We start from the raw sequence: 22,924 nt of genomic DNA on the forward strand, positions 1-22,924 counted from the left end.
AATTTAATAGAAACATGATATACGAAAGACTTGAATATGACTCGACCATTTTGTCAAATAATAATTGTTAATTTTAAAAAATCTCTTATTTTTTAAATCGTAATAATGCAATATACATATAAAAGATGATTATAGAGAAGAAATTAAAATAGGTAATTAAGAATGCGACAGATTTGTAACTTCTAACAATGATATATTTTGGAACATATTGTCAATGGGGGATATAGACATTATAACAGATAAACTATATTTCGAAATATAAGATTCCGATGTTAATGTTAGCCAGCGAGTTCGCTATTCCGTTCGGTATAAGTGTGTATGAAGATGAAGAAAGATGAACATGACAAACGAATCTGGATACGAAACACAATGACCAGATTTGGAATTGCGAACGCTCGCTGAAAGAAATTAGTTGAATATTCAGTAAATCTGTAGGCAAAGTACTTCGCGTGTACAGCTATTTTTTATATTGTATAACTTATTGACTAGGAACGAGCTAAATCTGGGAAATCGCACAAATGAACAGTTTCGAAAAGATACATTGTTAAACGAATATAAAAAAATTAACAACATTCACAAAAAATTTACTTTTACAACTTGATCAAAATAAAATAAATCTTAATTTAATAAATACAAGGGAATTTTCATCGCGATTCGTGATGTTAACAGAGTATACATTATATTAGGGATTTAACGATCCACTAGTTTTAGAACAACCTGTAGTTTCGATAAATGACTGTAATCTAGACCTGATCGCGCCTCAGATCTTTTTCAGCTCCATTCTTACTTAGTTAACTTACTTATGTAGAATAATTGTGCAGTTCTTAGTAATTCTCCCGACTTTAAGCACAGAGAATGCACGATGAATATGATAATGTCGAGAAAAGAAAACAGTTATTCAACGTTATAATAGTAAAATATTAGCAAATTAAATCTCCTATTTAATTTCAAAAATTAAACATTGTTGATAAGAATTAAAACGTTAAAATTTAAGTTCGATATATATAGAAATGTTTTGTGCTAAAAAACATAAAAATTTATAGCAAGTCATATTCAATTTTAAGTCATAAAACAGAACTTAAATCATCAGCGTCGTTCTATGCTTAAAGTCCAGATCAGATTTAATGCTTATTATATTACTACGATATATTATATCGATCGAGAAAAAAAAAACATTCAGAAAGATGTATAGGCAAAAGTACATTTTTACATGATAAACGTTCGTATGACGACGGTAACGAATTCATCGAGAAACGATGGTTCTTTTCTTTCAAATATTTTAGGTCCTTGCAATCGAGAATGATAACGAATACTTTAATCGTAGGTATTACGTAAAAGATCTTGACTTAATGATTTCGTAGACTAGAAAAATACAATTGGCGTTAAACACGCTGTGATATAATAGAAGAGCGGACCTTTCTTTACATGTTCTCTATGTTACTTTGTAGGCACTTTCTACGAGTAACAGGAGACTCTCGAAATGCAATGCAAATCAAAATGTTTCCTCGACATTAAAATTAGTTTTACACCGTCTCCATGTGGCGCAACGTAATCATCCATCTTACATTTAAGAAACTAAAAGATAATTAGGCAAACGTTTGGAAAACGTGCAATTTATTCTCGCGATTGCTATCGAGAATAATACTTTATTTCTTGCTTTATACTTACTGTATGCAGTTCTCTTATCATTATTGTATATATTTGTATATATATTTATATGTAACCTACTCTTTTATTATTTCTTTCTAGTTGTTCGTTCATTATGAATTTATTGCTTTAAATATAATTGTGAACCGATGTAAGATAGTCACATAATAATATACAGTGTTAAATTTATATTGCTATCGCTAGTGATTGGAAAGAGATAATTGATATATTTATTAAAGACACTATAGATCTGTCGAGCTGTCGAAACATGGCACTCATATATCCATTATGTATCAAATAAGCTTTCTGCACATACGACATTCTCTCACAATCAGAAATATCTATATTCTATATAGATAAATTTTCACAAATCGTACATTAAATGATTTGTAAAACATAGCTGTCGCATCTATCAAGGAAGTACAGCTAACAGTTACGAATGTTTTAACGACTGTAGCTCGATACTAATTCTCCGTCTACAATCTGAGTCTTTTTTGGCACAAGCAAAATTTCATTCTCAAATTTTACTTTCATTTTTGCTCAAAATTTTAATTTTTATTAATTAAAGGTTTTAATATTTGAGTTAAAAATTATTTGGTAATGTAATTAAGATATAGAACAGTAATTTGAATGCCTTGAATTTTTTTTGAAAGTAGAGAACAGTAAAAAAATTTAGATTATATAAAAAAGACCCAGTTTGCAAATGCAGGATTAATGGTACCCATGCTTAATTTGTAGAACTTATTGCCCCCATCGATAATATTGTATCGATAAACAAACTATTTCAATATCCGACGTTATTTTTGAATGAGTCGTCTAATTATAGATTATAATTTATTGCTGTAGAGCAATTATATATAATATTATTTTGACATTTTGTCGGATGGACGAATCAATATTTTTTTCTTTCAATTCAATTATACTCTTTAAAGCATTTCTTTAAGATGGCAAATTAGAACGTCTGTATTGAAATGCAATAACTCTTGCTTTTTTTATAAATACTCTAAATATACGAATGTATAATACGATTCTTTTCTCATGATGAGAAACGTAAAGTTGATGCCTCCTTTAATTTAGCTACTTCTTGTTCATGGTTTTTAAGGCACCTGTATATATGTATGGTACGCAATACAATGTAAGTATACAAATAATTTGTTACAACTAAGAAAATTATTCGCTATTATTGTAACTTAAAAATCATGAACCCACTTGTGTGTTGATTCCTATATATATAAATTCGAATTATCAGCTTAAGATTTCAGACACACGATACTATAACAAAAGCGCAACTGAGATATTATTTCTAGCTGAAACAGCATTACTAAAATATAATTAAAATGCATTTGTAGAAGTAAATTATATATAATCATATATACTTGAGATTACGTGTTCTTCAAAAAATTCAAAAAGGAATAAATACGTGTAGCAAAAGCAGTTAACATAATTACATCGCAGTTGGGCAATCATTCATAAATATATTACTGCTGCTTCTAGAAACTCGCGAGAATTCTTATACCTACAATGCGTACAATACGATAATAGCCGTTAGATTCATATATATATATGTATATATATAATATATATATATATATATATATATATATATATATATATATACTAGTGAAATTGGCTTTTTGGTAGGATGAATAGAGTATATAGTACCGCTTGGTGATTTTTATATGTAAACGATAAAAATACCTTTTGGATATATTGACTAGTTTCTGTAACTTCCTCTTCCTCGTCCTTTTGTTCTTGCATTTCCCAGCAACTTTTCAGCGCACGATCTAATCCGTACAACGACAACAGAACACAAAAGTGATCCACTTGGTGATTCGTCGGCAATAACGTTATTAAATTTATATTACATCTCATTACGGAGTGGTCGACGTTAAAAACGTAGGGTCTACCGCGGCTACCTTCGCGGTAAGAAACGCATGCATACAGAACAACAAGTTTTGCAACTGGGAACACTCCAATTCCTGTTGAAATGTACGCAAAACGTAAATACACATTCCTCTATGCGTATAAGGAAAGCAAATTGAAAAATTAAATGCAACACTGCTCTCTTTAACCTTTAAGGGACAGAAGTCCTATTTTTACAATCTTACACCTCTTCCTTAAGTAAGATTTTATTATTCATTATTTCATTGTACTTCTTGCCTAAAAATATGACATTTCAGCGTCATAGTAACTTTTTTATAAAGGTTAATCTATTTCCCTCCCCTCCCCCTCTAAATTTGAAAGAGCAATCTCTCAATCGAGAAATTATACTTAATCTTCTTTTAAAAGAAGAATGAATTGGACTACAGTGTTGCAATAAATCTTTCAGTTTCACAAAAATTTGCATTTACCTTCGTTTCGATAGTGATGCTATCCGGCTCTTGGAAGTGCAATTTAAGTCTACTTTTACCGTCGTCACTGGACCCTCTCAATTGAGAAAACTTGTAACGCCACGCGATCTCGCCGATTCCTTCATACGACAACGTAAATCCTTGAGTCCACTCTAACGTTAGACCGGCACTTCTGCTGTTGAAAGTTACCGGGAATGTTTTACTCTGCAACAAGGAAAGAAAGACGTGAGAAGAGAATGATAAACGATAAAAATAATTTGGAGAAATTATCACGAGTGTAATGACGGACCTTCAAATGTGTAACAGCTGAGCATATGGCGGTGTGCCACGCCGCTTCGACTCGTAGAAGTTCTTGCCTGGTCTCAACGCTTAAGTAACGCGGTGGTTTTCCTGGACTCTGCGCCAAGAAGCAATGCTGCCGCTCATCCACATTCTCCGATTCGCGCATCACGCGGAACATTGTCTGGTACACTTTGAAAGTCAACGCGCAGCGAGACCAATCGCCTATATTACACTGGAAACAACAATAAGAACGATTTAATTCAATTCTTCATAATATTAATAAATCGACAGCTTTTTAAAAATTCAAAATTACTTTAAAATAAAAGGAACTAACACATACAGGAGGTGTCTCGAACAGCAATAGATCTGGTCCTTTTAGAGCCAAGAATCTCGGTCTATAACTCTGCCACGGTTGATTACTATTACTCACTGCTTCGTTCACCCAGCCCATATACTCTATGCGTTCGCCAACTCCGAAATTACGATTGTACAATTTCATCTGGAATTGAATTCAAGCTCAGCATCAAATAGTTAATTATCAAAACAACTCGGAGTATTATATGCAGAAAAACATGGCAATAGTAGTCATATTGTTTACATCACCTGTAAATGCGTCAACCCTGTAATGTTATCAGTTATATATTTTAACCATTGGCTAAGAATAGCACTGTCGTCGCAATGTATCACTCCTGTACGTGCTCCATTAAGTCCTCTCACTTCGAACGCGTTTCTTCTTAGTTTGTCAGTGCCGAATATGTATCTTGTCACATATGCCATCATTAATGGAACTAGAAAAGTGTCACATTAATTATTAAGTATTAGGTGCGCAACTAAGTTCTCGCTGTTACTTTGATGGCACTTTCATCAAAATAACAGCGAGAACTTAGTTGCGCACCTAATACTACAAGAGACCCTACTTTCATATTCCGCATCTGAATTGTGACTATTTAAAATTCTTACAGTTAATCTCAGGTCTTGTGTTCAGGATAACAGAAATCACTCCAAGACCTCAGAGAAAGAATTAATAAATCACATTTAAATAATTCAACCAATGCAATTAGTCAAATCTTTCTTCATTCTAAATCTTGGAATAATTTCTAGCATCATGGACACATTGATTGCAACAATCTTTTTTAATATTTGAAATACATACAAAGTAAAATCCAAAATTTCACATGTGTGACATTAAATATAGGACATAAAGATACGAAAAGGAGAATTCGATTTTAAATATCTGATACACATATAGCTACCTGTAATTATGTCCACCCATCTTTTATACTGCATCGAACTGGAAGATGCATTGGAACTTTGACGGCTATGGCTACATCTAGGACTACCCCCTTGTCTGTTAGGCGATATCCATCCGTCTTCCGCTGTACCATTGGCAACATTATCTAGCTTTTCTTCCTTCTCTATTGATAAGATTAAAATATCAGAAGGATGCATGAACTTCCATTGTCATATGTAATTTTTTACGACAATATATAATATATAATACAGTACCGTTCTTTTGTAGAAATGGTTTAGCCGCTCGATAATGCTTGACTGTTAGAACTACTATATCACCGGCATTCCTCAAAATATTAACAGCGTCGTCATGATTGCATGCCGTGATATACTCGCCATTCACTAAAGAATCATAAAACACAAATTACGTAATCTAATAAATATTCTTCTATTGTTTATAACACTGTTTATAATATTATTATAAACAAAGAATCTGGTAGATCCTAATTGCAAATATTATTATGTGGAATAAAATCGAAGTCAACTTTCGTTTCAATAAGTACAGACATTAGCAGAAGCAGAAGTTGAAATCGATACTCATTAATTGTACATGGTCCGTTCAACTATCGTGAAACTGTCAACTGTCGCGTAACTATAATCGATACAAATAATAAGGAACAAGTATTAATAGCGGATATTACAAAATTTTATAGATAGAAACAATTTAAATATTAAGTACAGAAAGCAAAACAAAATACATTAATAACGACGATGCAAAATCTTACGCTTATATTACGAAATATTTTATAATTATTTGAATGAAAAAATGATCCTTTAGGAAATACATAAAATAAGCAATACAAATAATAATTTAAAATATATAATATCAAAATCTAGCTCGACTAATTTTGCTGAGCAAAACTTGCTAAACAAAAATTAGTAATTAGAAAAGTTAAAAACACGTTTATTGGATCTTTAAAAATAAATTAGTTTATTAAAACATACATTAAGAATTAAACTAATTTTTTATTTATAAATTAATCGGAAACATTTCAACTATACTAACAAAATTTTTTTCAGTCCATACACGAAAAATAATTAAAAATTGAAAAGAAAGATAACAGTATATGGACAAATAATATATAAAATAATATATAAAATAATATTTAAAACGTAAAATGATCTCACACTCGTGATAAGTTTGATAACAACCTGTATATTGACATGAAAATTATTTGTCGTTAATACCTTTAATAATTGCGTCTCCAACAAAAAGCTGGCCACACTGATCGGCGGCCTGACCCTTATAAATTCTCGATATGAGTACAGGAAGCTTATGTTCCGCTCCACCCTTTATACTTAGCCCCAAACCACCGACCTTTTGCCTGGTGATTTGCACCATGCGCTCCTTAGCGTCCAGAGGTGGCTTATTGTGATTCGCTGCCTGCTAAAATGTATTCTCGTCTTTGACACGTTTTATATCGCCCGTGATCGATAAAGCACCGGTGGGAGACGATTGAACATCATTCATTCAGGAAATAGATGATAACACGGTTATCGAAAGGCACTCTACCTCGAGATCCTCCCGTTGAAGCTTCAATACCTCCATAGACAAGTGCAAACGCATCGGCACGGGTTTGCTCTTTCCATCGCTGACCGTCACCATCCCCGTCCGCACCTATCGATAATAAAATCAAATTGACAAAAGCTATCTGTCGTAAAATTGCTTCCACTTTATTCGTTGAAAATGTTTGAAGAAAAAATATAAGTTTATATCTAAAAGGACTTTGAAGACATTGTTCCCTTATTTTAAAAGTAAAATACAACTCAAAGAACTCAATTTTCAAGTTAATATGAATAAATATTATAAATAAACATTATTTTATCAGCCACAAAAATTATCAGTGAATTAAAACTTAACTTCATTAAAAATTGTCAAAATCGCTACAATTAAAAAAAGGTTTTTAAACCGTAATAACTCAAAAAGAATAATTAATTGTTTTTTAAGGGTTGAAACGAAAATGATAAAATTAATATTTGATTCTTGTTAATTGTTAATCTTTCGGTCAGGTTAAAAAATAGTTTAAGATACTTAATTTTTTGTGTCATTTTTGAAAGGAGTAATATGAACTAATTTTATATATACATACAACGGAAATGTCCAAATTATATTGATTTTGCCCGTACAGCAGAAATGTCCAAATTATGTCAGCCTAAAAATGTCACGACCTCTGTAAGTTATCCATATAATATAATATATTCGGGATATTCCTGCTGCGTAAATATTGTGACCAATTTCATTAATTGACTATTCATCTTTCAACAAACTAATTTGTCAAGACAATTTCTTAGAAGTATCCAATATTGTGACAATTTTTACATCTAAAAATAATATGATATAATCTTCCATATATTAACTCAACAAAGCAGTTTGCATTTGCAACAGGAAATTGAAGTAGGAAAAGTAAGACCCGGGGGATTACAAAGAGAAGGAATAAAAGTTATCTTAGAGAATTCTCAGAAACGATGCACTCGATGCGGAAGTATAGCTCGAAGATTAAAGGGAGAAACGATGTTGTTACATTGTGTTACAATGATAATGATAACTAATAAACTCCGGCAGTATTGATTGATTAAACCGTGCAGTGTCATTGTACAGCCGAGGATGCATTTATGCATGAGAAAGTATCTCGATAAATTCTTAATGGAATATCTGTATTGGGCAACGATCGGCCTTAATTAGTCCAAACAGCATTATCGTTATTACGTTATTTCCCATTTGCTGCTCGGCGAACCGATACAATTCACCTCCACGCTACAGTTAACCCGCAAGACCGCAATAGATCGGTTTAAATTAATTCATATTTGTCAATTTGCCATGCGGCTCGACAGTAACCGCATTTCATCCTCGTGATTTGCAAATATCCACGAGGACAGTTTCCTCCGACAGTTTCCTCCGCATAACGACGACTCGCTATGTCTTTGTTCAATTAATCGATTTTTCCTTTTCTCAATACGCGAACGAAGGCTCTCTAAATTATTCGCCTGTAAATCCAATTCCAGTCATACTCTTTTCCCCGACGATGACAGCTATAAGTGATCTAAGGAAGAACAGCTAAATGATTAAGGAAGCTAACGTTCACGGGCATATCGCAACTTGACAGAATTTCAGCGAGCTATCCATAATTGATGAATTCTTTGTTCAATCCGGGAAGCGAATTATCCACACGAAAAATATCGACGAAGAGATAGTCTCGTCGCGAAACATTGGCAATTTTTTTTTCTTTTACAAAATCAGACAGAATAATTATTATGCATTAATCGACGTTGCATTTTTAGATAAAAATTGGAATGCAAAGAAAACGGGATACAAAATATACGTGGGGCGAATTCATTTCACAGGAATTTAATATGCCATGCATATGAAAAATTGATTTTAAAGGTATTCGCAAAAAGGGTAAACTAAATTTATATATGCTTTCGCGTTACGGCGAATGAGATCGATTTCACTCGTGTCAAAGAAAATTGCACTAGATTGGGTCCTCGAATGTCCCGAAGAGACGCTAAACTTGTCGATTGGGCATGGTATGTATATTAAGTGACAATTGGAAACGATGGCCGATAAATGAGAGAGATTTTCAGCCCGTTAAATCGGCAAAACGGGACACGGCGGATCTATTTTAACGCAATTATATCTGCTATATTTTTAGTAAACGAGTTCGCAGCGTTATTCGTCATTTATCATCGTTAACAATTTGTCCGTTCCAATTAATCCGACGCTAATTAATTATTATCGAAACGCTGAAACGTAGAGGATGTATAGAATTATGAAAAACAAATCGGTAACGTTCCTACAAATAGAAATAAATTTTCATGAAATCCGTGAAATATATTTTAACGTAAGCTTTAATATAAACTCTATATATATTCAAGACTATATTTATGACCTTATATTTTTAAGACACTCGCAAATGTTACTCTATATTTTAGAAAGAATAGTTTTGCTGAAGTATATCTAAAAATTTTGATAAATGTAGATCTAAAAATAATTTTATTGGATTATCAAAATATATAGAACGTTCAAATCGATTGCTACAGTAAGAGCAACCAATAAAATGTTTGATATTTGTGGCTTATAATTACATATTATAATTTAATTAATGTTAGTATTAACTATATACGTAAATATTAACAAATATATAATTGAAAACAAAAAATAACTATAATTATAAGTGTTATTATCATCAAAATAGTTGCAATTTAATTTAACCATATTTTATTAGGTAAGTGTAAAAATTCGCCTGATTTATTATATTCAAGTTGCAATTTTGTTAAAAATAAATGAAATTTAAATTTAAAAAAAGGGTTTTAAAGCTTAAAATCTCTACTTTTGAAGAGTTACTATATTTTTTTAATTTATGTGAGTTTTATAATTTTTACATATAAAAAATTATGAATTAAACAAAACGGGAAATTTTTTCTTCACTTTGTGGACCTGTCACATGTCCAAAAAAATTTGCAAACATTTTTAAATTTCTAATGTAAAAGCTCAAAGTTTTCTCTATAAAATCATTTTTTTTAAATGTTCCTACGATTTTTTGTTACTGAGTTGTTGCGAATTAAATAAAAAGAATATTTTTTGACTTTAATTGCTCATAACTCCAAAAATCATCACAATTAAAAAAAACAGTTTCTTAAATTCTCTTATTAGATAGAATAAGACTTTAGAGTAGATTTTATTTTATTTTTAACAAAAATAATAGCTATTTGAATTTTAAATAATAAATCGTGCACGAATTTTTACACTCACCTAATGATTGTCTCCCAGAAAATTACTATAAATTATAGTTAAATTATAATAAATGTAACCATATTCTTTATGGTATCCAGTATTTGGTTGCCAATTATACACACACATCACACACACACACACACACACACACACACACACACACACACACACACACATATATATATATTGATAGAACTATACATAAAAAGTTATATTATATATATTATTATAACTATTATTATTAACATTATAATAGCAATAATCATAGTTATAATAATATATGTAATTTTTTACAGTTACAAATATCAAAATTTTTTCTCGTAATATAGAATGTCAAAATTTTTTACAGCATTGCTCATCATGTTTGAATTTCCTATATTTAATTATTTTAATAAAATTATTAATTTAACAAAATTATTTTCTAATCTGTATCTAGCTCAATTTTTAGATACTTCAGCAAAATCTTCTTTCATTTTAAACTCACGTTTTAATAATGGCTGAATATCATCATCAATTCTTTTTGTAATCTTATTACAATGTTCTCTCGTCGTGAGTTATACGCTGTGTAATTGCGCGCGTTAATTTTGCATTTTATTTGCGCAAAATTAATGGCGAAGCAAAAGTTCGACTCCAATCTCGACAGAAGTTACACGTTTTCCGTTGCGTACATTTTCCTGTAAATTTACATCGCGTTGAGTATTATTGGGTTTTGCATTCCTCTCGTTATGACAGGCTTTTCTGTAATGACCAAAAATACGCAGCGCAAAAATGATCGACGTTCGTGCCATTAGTATTCTTCTCTTTTTCATAAGACAAAATGAACATGAAACACTTGATCGTTATAGAATGTACAGAATACAGAACTTTGCTACAACTTGCCAAACTATTCTCACTCTTATATAAAACATTTATGGATGACAAAATCGCAATATTTTCAAGAAGATAAAAACGAAACTCCACGGCATTACGTTATATCTTTGGATGTATCAATTTATAATTCAGAAGTACGATACGACATTACTCCGTTATTAATGTAAAAGTGATTAAGCGTTGCTCGTACCGGCGGCAAGAGGAGATATCGATCTTTTCCACGGAGTCGTGTTGGACGGCAGACACCGAACTGCCAATTTGCGGTATGCGGGAACGTTTATCAAAGCGAACGATAAGGCTCGCTTCTGCGAAGACATCAATTAAACGCTATATTCGGGGTTTTCCAGGCTATAAACCCCGGCGTGTAGAATCCAGCGGTATTAAAGCGTCCGGAGAGCCAATTTCAACGCATAGGGGCCAATTCCCGTACGAGCGTTCGTTAAAGTTAGTAAAGATTTAAGCTGATTTATCCCAATTTTCCTTCCAGCTTTACATTTATATACATTTAAAGTCTATTCTTTGTGAATTAACTAATATACACTCGTTGTACTTAAAATAAAATAAATATATATTTAGAGTTTGGAGCCGCATAAAAGAAAGAATTTTAATGCAATCTAATGAATACAATTAAAAACTTTGTATTCGTGTTAAAATCGACTTATTAAAATTGCGTTGAATTTTAATATCCGAGTATTAATTTAACATAATGTGATTTTATGTTACGGAAACGTTTTGTATTATATTAATTTTCAACATTTCTAAGTGTTAAAATAACACAATTTATAAGTAAACAATTAATATAAAAATAACGAATTTTAAAAATTAGTAAATTCTAAAATAAATTAATAAAATATGTTTTAAATATATTATAAATATTAATTTTAACTGAAGTACGCTTCCACAATTTGCTTGTAAACTATGTCAGTATTAAATTTTGTGTGTTAATTTTTTACATAATATTTGTGTTATTTATCATCTTGTGTTAAATTAATACAAAAATTTAAATGGACCGTTTGGGATACGTGAAATGTGTCAAATTTAACATAAATTATCCAACTACAAAAACAAAGAATTCTTAGAAGAGAATGTAGAAACCTAAACTTATCTTTAACCGACGTTTATGAGAATGGGCCACGGATCGATTCTACCAATATTGGTCGGCGTCAATTCTACAGTCTATCGCTACATCTATATCGTATAAATACTACAATTTAGAAGGAAATTGATGAGACCACGATTGATTCCGCATAAGAGACCGTAGAGAAGGGAGACGCAGCGAGATCTCCCTCATTATTTTCCGGCAAGCCATCTGTCCTTCACGGGAGATTAACAACGTTAATGTCGTGCGATCGGAAAACATTTCGTGCACCTGTAGCGTCAGGAATTTCATCGGGATGACAACGGAACGTGCGCGCGACGGGAGCGATTAGCGAGATGCGTCAACCGACGACGACTGACGAGATAATACTGGTCCATAAAATTTTCACAAGTCCGAAGTACAACACTCTCGGTTGTGCGTGTCCGCATCCTCTTATCCGATTAATGTCTAAAAATACGATGAAATGTTAAAATCCATTCATTTATTTGCATTTCGAATTACAAAAGAATGTTTTTTTATGCGCATATAAAATGAAATAACAGTTAACTTATGTAATAAAGAAGAATTCGTTTTTAAAAGTGAATTTGTTACGTGTCATCACATGCTTCATTTTGGAAGATGAGCAAATTAAACTGGCTCGCCTTCTCGCACCGTTCAAATTATCTCTATACACGCACGATTGACGGGATTAAAAATGTCCACCTAATTATGGGAAATTCCAATGATATTACTTCATCAGTACATACGTACTGTGTGTGTATCTGCGCCTGGAGAACGACGGTAATGAGACCGTCGCAAAGTTACGTGCAACGCGACCCGGCTAAATTGCACCACGGTCGCATACACAGCTCTTTTGACCTTTCATCCGCTTTTATCGTATGCAAAAACACCCAGGCCCTCGTTCGCATACATAGCATGTAGCGGCAAATGCCACCGTGACTGCGATGTACATTAACGTTGAATGAAAACGTGGATAAACGAAACCGAAAACGCTAGGCAGAAACGAGCGAGATAAAATGAAATTAACACTTCTGCAAATAGTACTATATTACGTTTTAAATTTTCTCAAATTTAAAACGTGAAAACAGGAAAAATTAACGACGTCATTGTTAACACAATATCATATTTAGGGATGCACCGGATTGTAAAATTACAGGATACCGGATATCAAATATCCGGACAGAATATAATATCGGATATCCGATATCCGATCGGATATCCGAGAAGGCAATTTCTTCGAGACGGATATCTAATATTTTCCGAATATCCGACCGGATTTCGAGAATGTCTTCTAAAAAAAAAGGCCTATAGAGGTAAAGATTGTAAGTTTGCAACAATGAATATATTTATTCCTAGAACATTTGTATAAGAAAAAAATCAATAATTTAATGATATCAAATTTTAACTGGATATATTCCCGGATAATGATATCTAGCTATCCGATCGGATAGTAAAAAAGTAATACTGGATACTTTCTTGATATCCGGTGCATTCCTAATCATATTATAAAGAAATATATTATAAAAAAATTCATATTAACTCTCCGGCGTTGAGGTCATAATCTGTAACACAGTTGTTGCACAGAAAGGATAGTTTTATTAAAATAAAAATTTAACTAGATACACAGATACATCTGAAAACAATTTTGTTAAACCATCAAACTAATTATGTAGGACGCTGGTTGCTAGAATGACGAAACTTTTTGCAGCATTACTCACGCTTGAGTTTCCTAGGTTATTATTTTAATGGTTCAACAAAATTATTTTCTGCAGACATGTATTTAACTAAATTTTTAAATACTTCAGCAAAAAGTTCCGTGTGATGCTGGATCTGTAAGACTCATATATATATTTATAAAATAATTTCTAAAGTAATTAATAAATAAGGCTCTAATCAATTTCAAGAAACCAAAACGGTACACTTCGTAATAAAAAAAAGAAAAAATATCAATAACGGATCCATACCCACTATGCGCACTAGTGCATATTAAAAGCCGTATACTGATTTAATCTGAATGTATTGTAGAAGTGAAATGCAAATATTTCAGTTTATAAAATACAAATTTTACCTAACGGCACAATAAAGTGATTGAGGATTTTGCAGTTTGATTCATTTCTATATTTAGATATATCAAATCCACATTTTTCAAATTGTGGATGATGGCTTTAATGTGTATTCAATGTGCACTGAAGTATACATCCAATCGAATTTGTTAGAAACATACATTTTAATAAGAATTTAATAAGAATAAAATTAATAAATGTAACATAAAAATTGTATTGCTTCACATTTTGATAAAAAGACTTATAATCGAGCGAGTTCAATAGACGCATCTTCAACTCTAGAGAGTTAAAGAAATAACAGCGTCGAATTTAATATCGAGTCTTAATACCAAGGGAACGGAAGGTGAAGATAGAAATTAGACGAACCCCATTCGGTTTCAACCGAATAGAAGTGTTATCGATCGAAGGATCTTGAATCGATCCTTCGGGAGTAGAGTTGTCAAGTTAATTCCGATTCGAAGCTTCGATTCATTTCGCCCCTGAGACACGAAGTGTTCGATACGTTGAATACACGAGGGGGCATCCAGGAATATCCGGCCGCACATCTGTGCCGCATAGCGAGCAGCACTTCCTCGAGACGTTTCCCCGATCGAGGATTAATGCACGCGTGCTGCATCCGAAGCACGCGGCCAAGTGCAAATACGAATGCGGATACATTATTGATCACCGAAGATCAGCGGACAACGAGAAGACAGAGAGAGAGAGAGAGAGAGAGAGAGAGAGAGAGAGAGAGAGAGAGAGAAAGAGAGAGAGAGAGAGAGAGAGAGAGAAAGAGAGAGAGAGAGAGAGAGAGAGAGAGAGAGAGAGAGAGAGAGAGAGAGAGAGAGAGAGAGAGATAGGGAGTGTGATGGGAGAAAGGGAGAAAGATGAAGAGATGAAGAACGATGTCGCTACTTAATCCCGGCTCCTCTAATCCTTCAAGTATAAGTCCGTACCTTCAGCTTCTGATCAATCTTCTCCTCAATCGGAGTGCTCATCTTCGTCGCGTTGATTCTCATTATTCTCGCGCGCGATCAGTGAGGTGACTGCACCCTATCCTCGAGGATTCCTTCTACTGCTCCAGTTGGCCTCGGCGACGAGGCTCGCGGTGGTCACCGCTAACATCAGCAGGCACTATACAGTAGTTATCACGACTTCCTAGCGGCGAGTCATTCCTCTCGACGGCGACGACGACGAGCCTTCATGGCACGCTAGCTTCCTACACAAGAAATAAATTGTACGGAATTAGATAATTTTAGTGCTGAAGGGGTCACAGAGTTCAGAGGGATTGATACCGGCATGTTTCCGGTCTTCGCGACCGCGATAATCATTCCGGAGGTTTCCCTCAGTCGTGCCGATTTTTCTGAAATTAGAGTGGTCTTCCCGAGAATTTGGATGAACCACGTTGCCTGAGTAATAATAATCATGTAACTTTTTTCCTGAAGCGGAAAAATGAAAATTGTTATTATCGAAGGCCACAGCAGACGATAGGCCATATCCCAGGACTTCTTACGTGATTCATTCTTCTTCTTTTTCTTTTCACAGCATAATGCAAGTTCAGTGTTGGAGTATGAAAAAAAAACAGGCCTTACATCCGAGGACATTCTAGAAACATCCTTAATGTAGAGACGTCTTCCGGATATCTTCAGCACATCCTTCGAAGATTTGTACGGGGGAGGAGAGGAGGGGGGATAATGAAGAAACTTTTGACTTTCACGTTTCTGCACCAAGATAAAAGTTACATGATTGCTTTTCTGTTCGCGCAGGAACCGCATCTTTCGCAGCCTACGGCGTCGTGTTCTGTGAACTGATCTTCGAAATCTCCGATGAAATCTCGTTTCTTAAGCTTTTCGTTCACGATGCTAGAAATCATTACGAAGTCTCAGATGGAAAAAGAATTAATAAATTGTATTTGAACGGTTCAATCAACTGATTAATTCTGTCTCCGTCCGAGATCTCGAAGCGATTTCTATTCATACAGCACAGACTTTTACGAGACGTCCTAAAGACATTCAGAAAACGTTCCTAAAATGTTCCGGATGAAGTGTGATGTTTGAGGATAGCATCGTGGACACAACCTAAGCAAAATAAATCACGATGACGTCAAAATGATAATTAAAATGAATCGTAAATGATCGAATTAAGCGCGACTTTTAGTAATCATTTTGGAGCCGTTAAAGATGAACATGACGTCATGTTGACGTCTTTAACGTCAAAATGATTACTAAAAGTCGCGACAAATAACGTCAGCTTGTTTGCTTAAAACTTATGCTCAAGCAGAAACTTATTCTCAAGTCAAAATGATTACTAAAGTGATTACTAAAAGATCATTTTTTTATGTTATATCGATGTCAAAATGATATTAAAATATAAAATGAGGAATAATGTCAACCTGTTTGCTGGGAAGCTACGCTTTTCGCTACGAAAAGTTACATGATCGCTGCTCTATTCGCGATAAGATTTACATCTTCCGTGGACGCTTTTCGCACTTCTCTATCTTCTTCTTCCTCGATTGGCAACTTGCCGAGCTCACGAAAGCGAAACGGCCAGTATAATAGACGAAATATTCCTTCCGCAGGATAGCCGCAGGGAAATAAAAACGCTAAGTCAAGTCAAGTCAGTCCGAGTATATAAAACACTCTCAGCAGATTTCGTCGGAAATTTTCAAAAAATAATTCACGCTCCTCTACGTCGTCCTCTACGTCGTCCTCGAGAAGACCCGTTCCGGAATGCCGGTGCTCCGTCAGGATCGTTTCTCGCGTGTCCTACTAAACTCACCGGAATCGGAAACGCCGGTTTCGATCCCCCGACTTGCCTCGACCGGACTCGAGACAAGCGACTCGTCGTCCCGACGACGACGACGTCGAAAACGACATAAGCGGAGTCAACTGGTCCCGGTGACCGCGGGACAGAGTGAAAGACCATCGGCTCTGCCCTTCGAACGTTTCGCAATCATCCTACCTAAGCGACGCGGTCGGCTGGGCCTTGACGACGGGAGCGTGCGACCTGGGATCCCTGGAGAAGACGCGACGAGATGTCTCCTAGGAGCTCAGCGGGCATCAGCAGACATGGAGCCAGATAGGCATGCGGATATTGCGGATGCGAGTGTCGACCAGTGTCGACCGGCGCACACACTTATCGCGCGGACTGGCTGGCTGGCTGGCTGGCCAAAAGTCCGCGACGCGCATCGATTTACGCGGGGCACCGCGCATAAGCGGCGCTCGCTCAGGCGCGGATCACGCGAGGGATCACGGCAACACTCCCGCCCCCTCCTCCCCGCCGCCAAAGCAGCCCTTGAGGTCCAGACCGCGTGCGCAGAAGGATATTTCGGGACAATTAAATTTCGCGAGATAACTTGGTTTTTAATTACGAACACGTTCTATTATGTATGGTCCTCTATGCAATGCTTCAATTTGTATACCTTGGGATGCGTAACTTCTATTTAAATAGGAGCCTCCGGTTTTTTTTTTTTTTTTAGATAGAAATTAAATTCGTGCGCAGGCGATTTTGATCGAACTCCGGCTAACTCAATCGACGATTAATTTATCGAGTCGTTAAAGCCCTGTATTATATATTTCGTTAACGTTAATAAAATTATTAGAACGTTCGTTTAATACATGAAATAATGGATTAACCAGATGATGAATTATATAGTCAGAAATTTTGCCTCAGGCAATTCTATCGGTTGAATCAATCGTCGATTAAGTCGGTTCAAATCATCCTGAGATGAAAAAAAAGGTTGGAAATTATTCATAATCTTATCTTTAATTTAAGATCTTAAGTCTAGTTTTAGATTAAAAATCTATAATCTAGTTTAATCGAATAAAGTACCTGTTTCAAAATTATAGTAATCTTTAATACAATCTTGAATATGAGATTGGACTGTGAATACTGTCCTAATTCCAAGTGTTCTGAAGGGACCAGAGATCTGTGTTTTCTGTAGCTAAACTAGTATACATTTTTGAAACTTAAAGTGAGATAGATATTTGATGAAAGCGAGAAAAACTCAAGCAGAACAAATCACGATAACGTCAAAATGGCAATAAAATCAATTATTGAAAAATGATTTAATGATCATTTCGATTTGTTCTACTTGGAAACAGTTCTATTGCAGTGGGAAAAATCGAACCTCGGATCTGGCCTTTAATGAGCTGGCCCTGACTGGAGTCCCAGCAGTATATTACGGCGGGAATTTTAAAGACACTTGAGTATATCGGCGAGCCAATCATCCACAAGTTGCAATGTAGAGAAAAAAATTAACAAGGTAAAACAAAAACTTTTATTTGCATAATCTACTCAACGTGTCCATCATTATTCTCAACAAAATTAAACATTTTTATCCAGTTAAGAAATTTTCCCAAAATGTTTATCTAATTCATAATGCCCTGAATTGTACTTATGGGTCGCTCTGTATAAAATACAACACTGTAACCCTATATAGAATACAATAAATACAACACTATACTGATACTAAAATTATATTGTCTTTAGCATTAATTTGATATTTGCACATGTTTTATATACAATATTAACATCCAATAGATAAATGTTCCAATATGTATTCGACATCTATTTCTACTTCGTATAAATTCATTTAAATGATACTAATTAATTAATAACTTATTGTTTTGCTTATTATATATATATCGATTGAATTGTACCTACGTCTCAAACAGAGACTGCCTCCACATATACATTTCAAAATAAAAGTATTGTCACTATATATATAATACAAAAATAATATATAAAAAAATAACAATGTATTTAAATAATAAACTACATGTACACATATATTTCAATAAAATATACATAATATGAATTATGTATACATATAATTTCTTTTTCCTTTTCATCTTTACTTATTTATTATTATGTGTAAGAAAAAAAGTTTTCAATATATTTTTACATAATATAATATCACATATAAATAGTTTATAATAATATCAAATATTTTGTCTTTTTTAATTATTTTATGACAAAATATTATATCATATATTATTATAAATTGCGACACTTAATCGCAAAACACGCTTTTAGATATTCTGAATTTAAAAAAATTTTCAAAGAGTATTTCTACATAATTTAATTATATATAATTTATGGAATAAATATAGATAATTAAAATATGTAATTAATTACGACAGCACCCATGACTAAAGACAAACTATATATCTAAATTTATTCATTTAATAATTTTCTCTGCCTCATAAATTACATGTTTAAAAAGTTAATACATTCATATGCATAAACTTTCAAATCCAAGATAGGATAGCAAATTATCAGACTTTCATGAAATATTAATTATACTTATGTACATCTAAAATTATACAATCTTCATAAACAATGAAAAAACTTAATATTGTATTATTTCAAATTTATCCTTGATTATTCTTGTTCATTAAAAAAAAAAGAACAAGTCAACAAACGTATCTCCAAATATTCGTTAAAACATTACACAAAGTTTCTACATTCATAAATAGATCCTACAATTTTCTATTATCACCCAAAATAGTAGGGCATGAAATGTGTCTTCTATAAATAAATTTAAAAATTTTTTCTCATACTAAATGATCTAGAAAATAATCTTCTTTAAGAAGTCGTGCGACGCATTAATCACTCCCCAACTAATAAAGGACCTCATGTAGTTTAAGTGTACGCCTTTGTAGAAAGAAGTTAAGCTTCGATTCCTGGAGATGTAGATCTCGCGAGTTACAGCTAGAAATTTCTCATAGTCGCCGCCGATCTTCGACTGCATGTGTATCTTGATTACATTTATTGGATAAAACACTGTGCTGGTGAAGCCGCCGATCAGGGCGCCACTGATAAAGTTCGTTAGCAGCGATTCTTTCTCGCCTAGCAGTATCTTCGACTGATCCCGCAACGTGAAGAACATCAGATTGGATAAGCCGTTTCTGTATATGATAGGAACCATACCGCGATAACACTCAGTCACTCCGTGATTTGACAACAGATACCTGAATGCGTGGGAGGTATTCTTGAACTTTTTGTGATATCGCCAATCCTGTAACAATGTTTGTACTCTTTCAAACGGCATGAAGAGAGCTTCCACAGTACCGGCTACATTCGCCGCTAATATTTTAGACAGCACATCGTTTGCAGTTAACAGACAAAGCCTCTGCTTGCATCCTTCATATATGCTGAACATCAAACTGAGGGACAAAGTCTTTTGACATAGAGGTGGCAAAATTCCACGATACAGCAAACGTATTCCCTCTTGTGACATCTGCCCGATCGCGGCATCCACAGGTACGCCTTCCAAAATCTGAATATTGTAACACAAATAATGTTTATATTGATATTTGAAAATTACAGCAGTATTTGTTAATCCCAGCTAGAATATACAGTCGTATTAAGCTGTTTTTGTAACTGACTTTAAAGAGCTCTTTGCATTAACAATGAAATAGGTATATGTTTGATATTTGACAAGAAGTTCAGTCCAATGCAACAATAAATGAAAAACCTAATGATAATCCATAGGACTTTATCATAGGTTTGTTTTCTCTAGCTGAACTAGTATACAGAAAGTAAGATTTTTAGAACTTAAAGTGAAATAGATATGTTTGATATTTAGTGAAAGTAAAAAAGAAAGATCCAGTACAGAACTAGAAAACAGACTTTATAATTTTATCATTTAAGTGAATTTATAAATAATAAATCCGATCACAATTATGCCTTTATGATACTGTTATGATATTTAGATTTTATGTGGGATTCTATTTACACAATGCAAATACCTGTCTAAATGTGATTTTATTAATTGGATAAGTGACAGAGACATTGATGACAGCAGCGCCCCAACCACAAAAAAATTCTTTAACATCACTATTATTGAGTCTCAAGACCGAATGCAATGGAATCTTCTCCGACGTCACGTTACTCATATTAGACTAATTTTTAGGAACAATAGATACATCCGAGACAAAAAATACTCAATTGTTCTAATTCTAAATATATTTTATCTCCATCCAATGATATTCGTAGGTGTTGCATTTTGAGATTCTTCATTTTATTCTCTGAAAGAAGCAAATATGAATTATCATTGATGTCTAGAACACTCGTCTTTATCTTTAAAATTTATGCCAGAGGCATAAATTATATAACATTTCAGTCAGCTGTTTAAATCTGTATCTAATTCTTATTATTTATATATTATTATCCATATTTATATACATTATAAATATGTGTATTATATGTGTAATTTATTATTTATATATATTATGTACTTTTATATTAGTGTACAATTTTAATGTACATAAATTTATGTCTCTATATAAATATATCTATTCTCATATTTTTGTCTGATCAATAATAAAGGATAACAGTATAAATCTTTGATTATATTATATAACCTAACCTAATTGTATCACACATGTTCACGTATTTTCACCTACTTCTAATTTACGTTTACTTTTCACCATTCAACCCATAATTATGAGATATTTAAGTCATTCGGAGTTTCAGGTGCCGTTTCAACCGTGCCTGAGATTATTCACAGCTCTTTATATCACGATCTTATCATCACTAAATTTTTTATCCGATTCCTATCTGATAAACTGATATCACTTCATATCACCTGATATGTTTCGATCACAGCTGATCAATGTTCGTCCATAGATCTATCTACTCGATATACTCAAGAGTGGTATACTCTCTATAAAATGTAGGAATTTCATTTATTTCTTTATACTTGCTGTATATACGATTCAAAAAAATACGTATTCCTATTCTATAATATTTTTTTGTACCCAATAATAATAATTAATGTATTTAATAAAAAATGTAATCATATATTAATAATAATAATAATACAAAAAGTATATATATAAGAATTAAATTTTTATAGGATGTTATATAATAATTCCATCGATCATAATTCCATACCTCTCTTAATAAAGTAACCTCTCTTAGTAAAGAATCCTAATTCTGAAATCGCTGTATTATCGATTAAATATAATATAATTTTTATATAACAATTACTTTTTTCTCTTTTACCGATTCGAAAATCCTTTTCTAGGATTAAAATATACGCATTAATATGTGTCTGTGAGATAGAGTCTATTGAGAACGCCAAAAAATTTCGAAATTGAGATCTTTACCATTTCTTAGTCTAATATAGTGTTCCAGAGCTGTCACATTTTAGGTTATATTTATAATTCCTACTCACTCCAATGCACTCATTAGAGTGAGTAGAACTATGGCAGGAGCATGTTGGAGCATGTTGGAATATGCGACGCGACAAATCTCTTAACAACGTTTATGTCTCCTGTTGGAAGGCACTTTTTTAACATTCATAGTTACGAAACTGGTCAATCACAATTACTCCATTCTTCAGAGGAATATAGCTATAATTTCATATGGATGTTACTAAACTTGTCATATAAATGAATCATTGGACGAGTTCAAGATGATAAAGCGGTTAGGCATTATCGAGCGATTGAATACGATTGGTTGGATCTATAAATAATAATCAATTATATTAATTTGCTCAGCAAGCAGACTAGCCGCTTTGTCAGCTTAAATGAAAGTACGGGCCCGTTAGAAGAGCATACGTCATTAATCCAACCCAGGAAATCTTTTCTTGCGCAAGAAA

The 22,924-nt window shown here is 33.3% G+C and overlaps 2 protein-coding genes across 9 annotated transcripts; both read right to left on the reverse strand.

Annotated features, from left to right (window-relative positions):
- Positions 1 to 172: 172 nt before the first annotated feature.
- Positions 173 to 18,634, reverse strand: Syn2 (Syntrophin-like 2). 4 transcript variants are annotated; one of them, XM_011061988.2, is made up of 11 exons: positions 17,275 to 18,634; positions 15,270 to 15,532; positions 7,084 to 7,188; positions 6,759 to 6,954; positions 5,787 to 5,912; positions 5,534 to 5,695; positions 4,884 to 5,068; positions 4,615 to 4,779; positions 4,288 to 4,512; positions 3,999 to 4,202; positions 173 to 3,626 (listed from the first exon to the last, which is right to left on the reverse strand). In XM_011061988.2, the coding sequence occupies exons 2-11, from the start codon at positions 15,330 to 15,332 to the stop codon at positions 3,519 to 3,521; spliced, it is 1,539 nt and encodes a 512-aa protein (XP_011060290.2). In that variant the 5' UTR covers positions 15,333 to 15,532; positions 17,275 to 18,634; the 3' UTR covers positions 173 to 3,518. The 4 variants fall into 4 exon arrangements, with proteins under 4 accessions (XP_011060290.2, XP_011060291.2, XP_011060292.2 ...); XM_011061989.2 differs by having other exon boundaries at positions 4,621 to 4,779; positions 6,759 to 6,957; XM_011061990.2 differs by having other exon boundaries at positions 173 to 3,431; positions 6,759 to 6,957.
- Positions 18,635 to 18,775: 141 nt separating this feature from the next.
- On the reverse strand, positions 18,776 to 22,797 carry LOC105149523 (mitochondrial nicotinamide adenine dinucleotide transporter SLC25A51). Of its 5 annotated transcripts, none has more exons than XM_011061984.2 (3): positions 22,431 to 22,797; positions 21,069 to 21,347; positions 18,776 to 20,596 (listed from the first exon to the last, which is right to left on the reverse strand). In XM_011061984.2, exons 2-3 carry the CDS (start codon positions 21,213 to 21,215, stop codon positions 19,886 to 19,888), a joined length of 858 nt encoding a protein of 285 aa, XP_011060286.1. In that variant the 5' UTR covers positions 21,216 to 21,347; positions 22,431 to 22,797; the 3' UTR covers positions 18,776 to 19,885. The 5 variants fall into 5 exon arrangements, with proteins under 5 accessions (XP_011060286.1, XP_087267853.1, XP_087267854.1 ...); XM_087411727.1 differs by lacking the exon at positions 22,431 to 22,797 and adding an exon at positions 22,216 to 22,374; XM_087411728.1 differs by lacking the exon at positions 22,431 to 22,797 and adding an exon at positions 21,908 to 22,032.
- Positions 22,798 to 22,924: the final 127 nt, after the last annotated feature.

Source organism: Acromyrmex echinatior, chromosome 12, assembly GCF_024713525.1.
Source record: "Acromyrmex echinatior isolate Ae372 chromosome 12, ASM2471352v2, whole genome shotgun sequence".
Lineage (NCBI taxonomy): Eukaryota > Metazoa > Arthropoda > Insecta > Hymenoptera > Formicidae > Acromyrmex > Acromyrmex echinatior.

Coding starts and splice junctions, on each gene's coding strand:
- Syn2 (XM_011061986.2), bottom strand. CDS start 15,332: ATGAGAATCAACGCGACGAAGATGAGCACTCCGATTGAGGAGAAGATT. Junction 7,189..15,269: donor AGATTGATCAGAAGCTGAAG/GTACGGACTTAT, acceptor TATTATCGATAG/GTGCGGACGGGGATGGTGAC. Junction 4,203..4,287: donor CAGCTGTTACACATTTGAAG/GTCCGTCATTAC, acceptor TCCTTGTTGCAG/AGTAAAACATTCCCGGTAAC.
- LOC105149523 (XM_011061984.2), bottom strand. CDS start 21,215: ATGAGTAACGTGACGTCGGAGAAGATTCCATTGCATTCGGTCTTGAGA. Junction 20,597..21,068: donor ATAAAATCACATTTAGACAG/GTATTTGCATTG, acceptor TACAATATTCAG/ATTTTGGAAGGCGTACCTGT.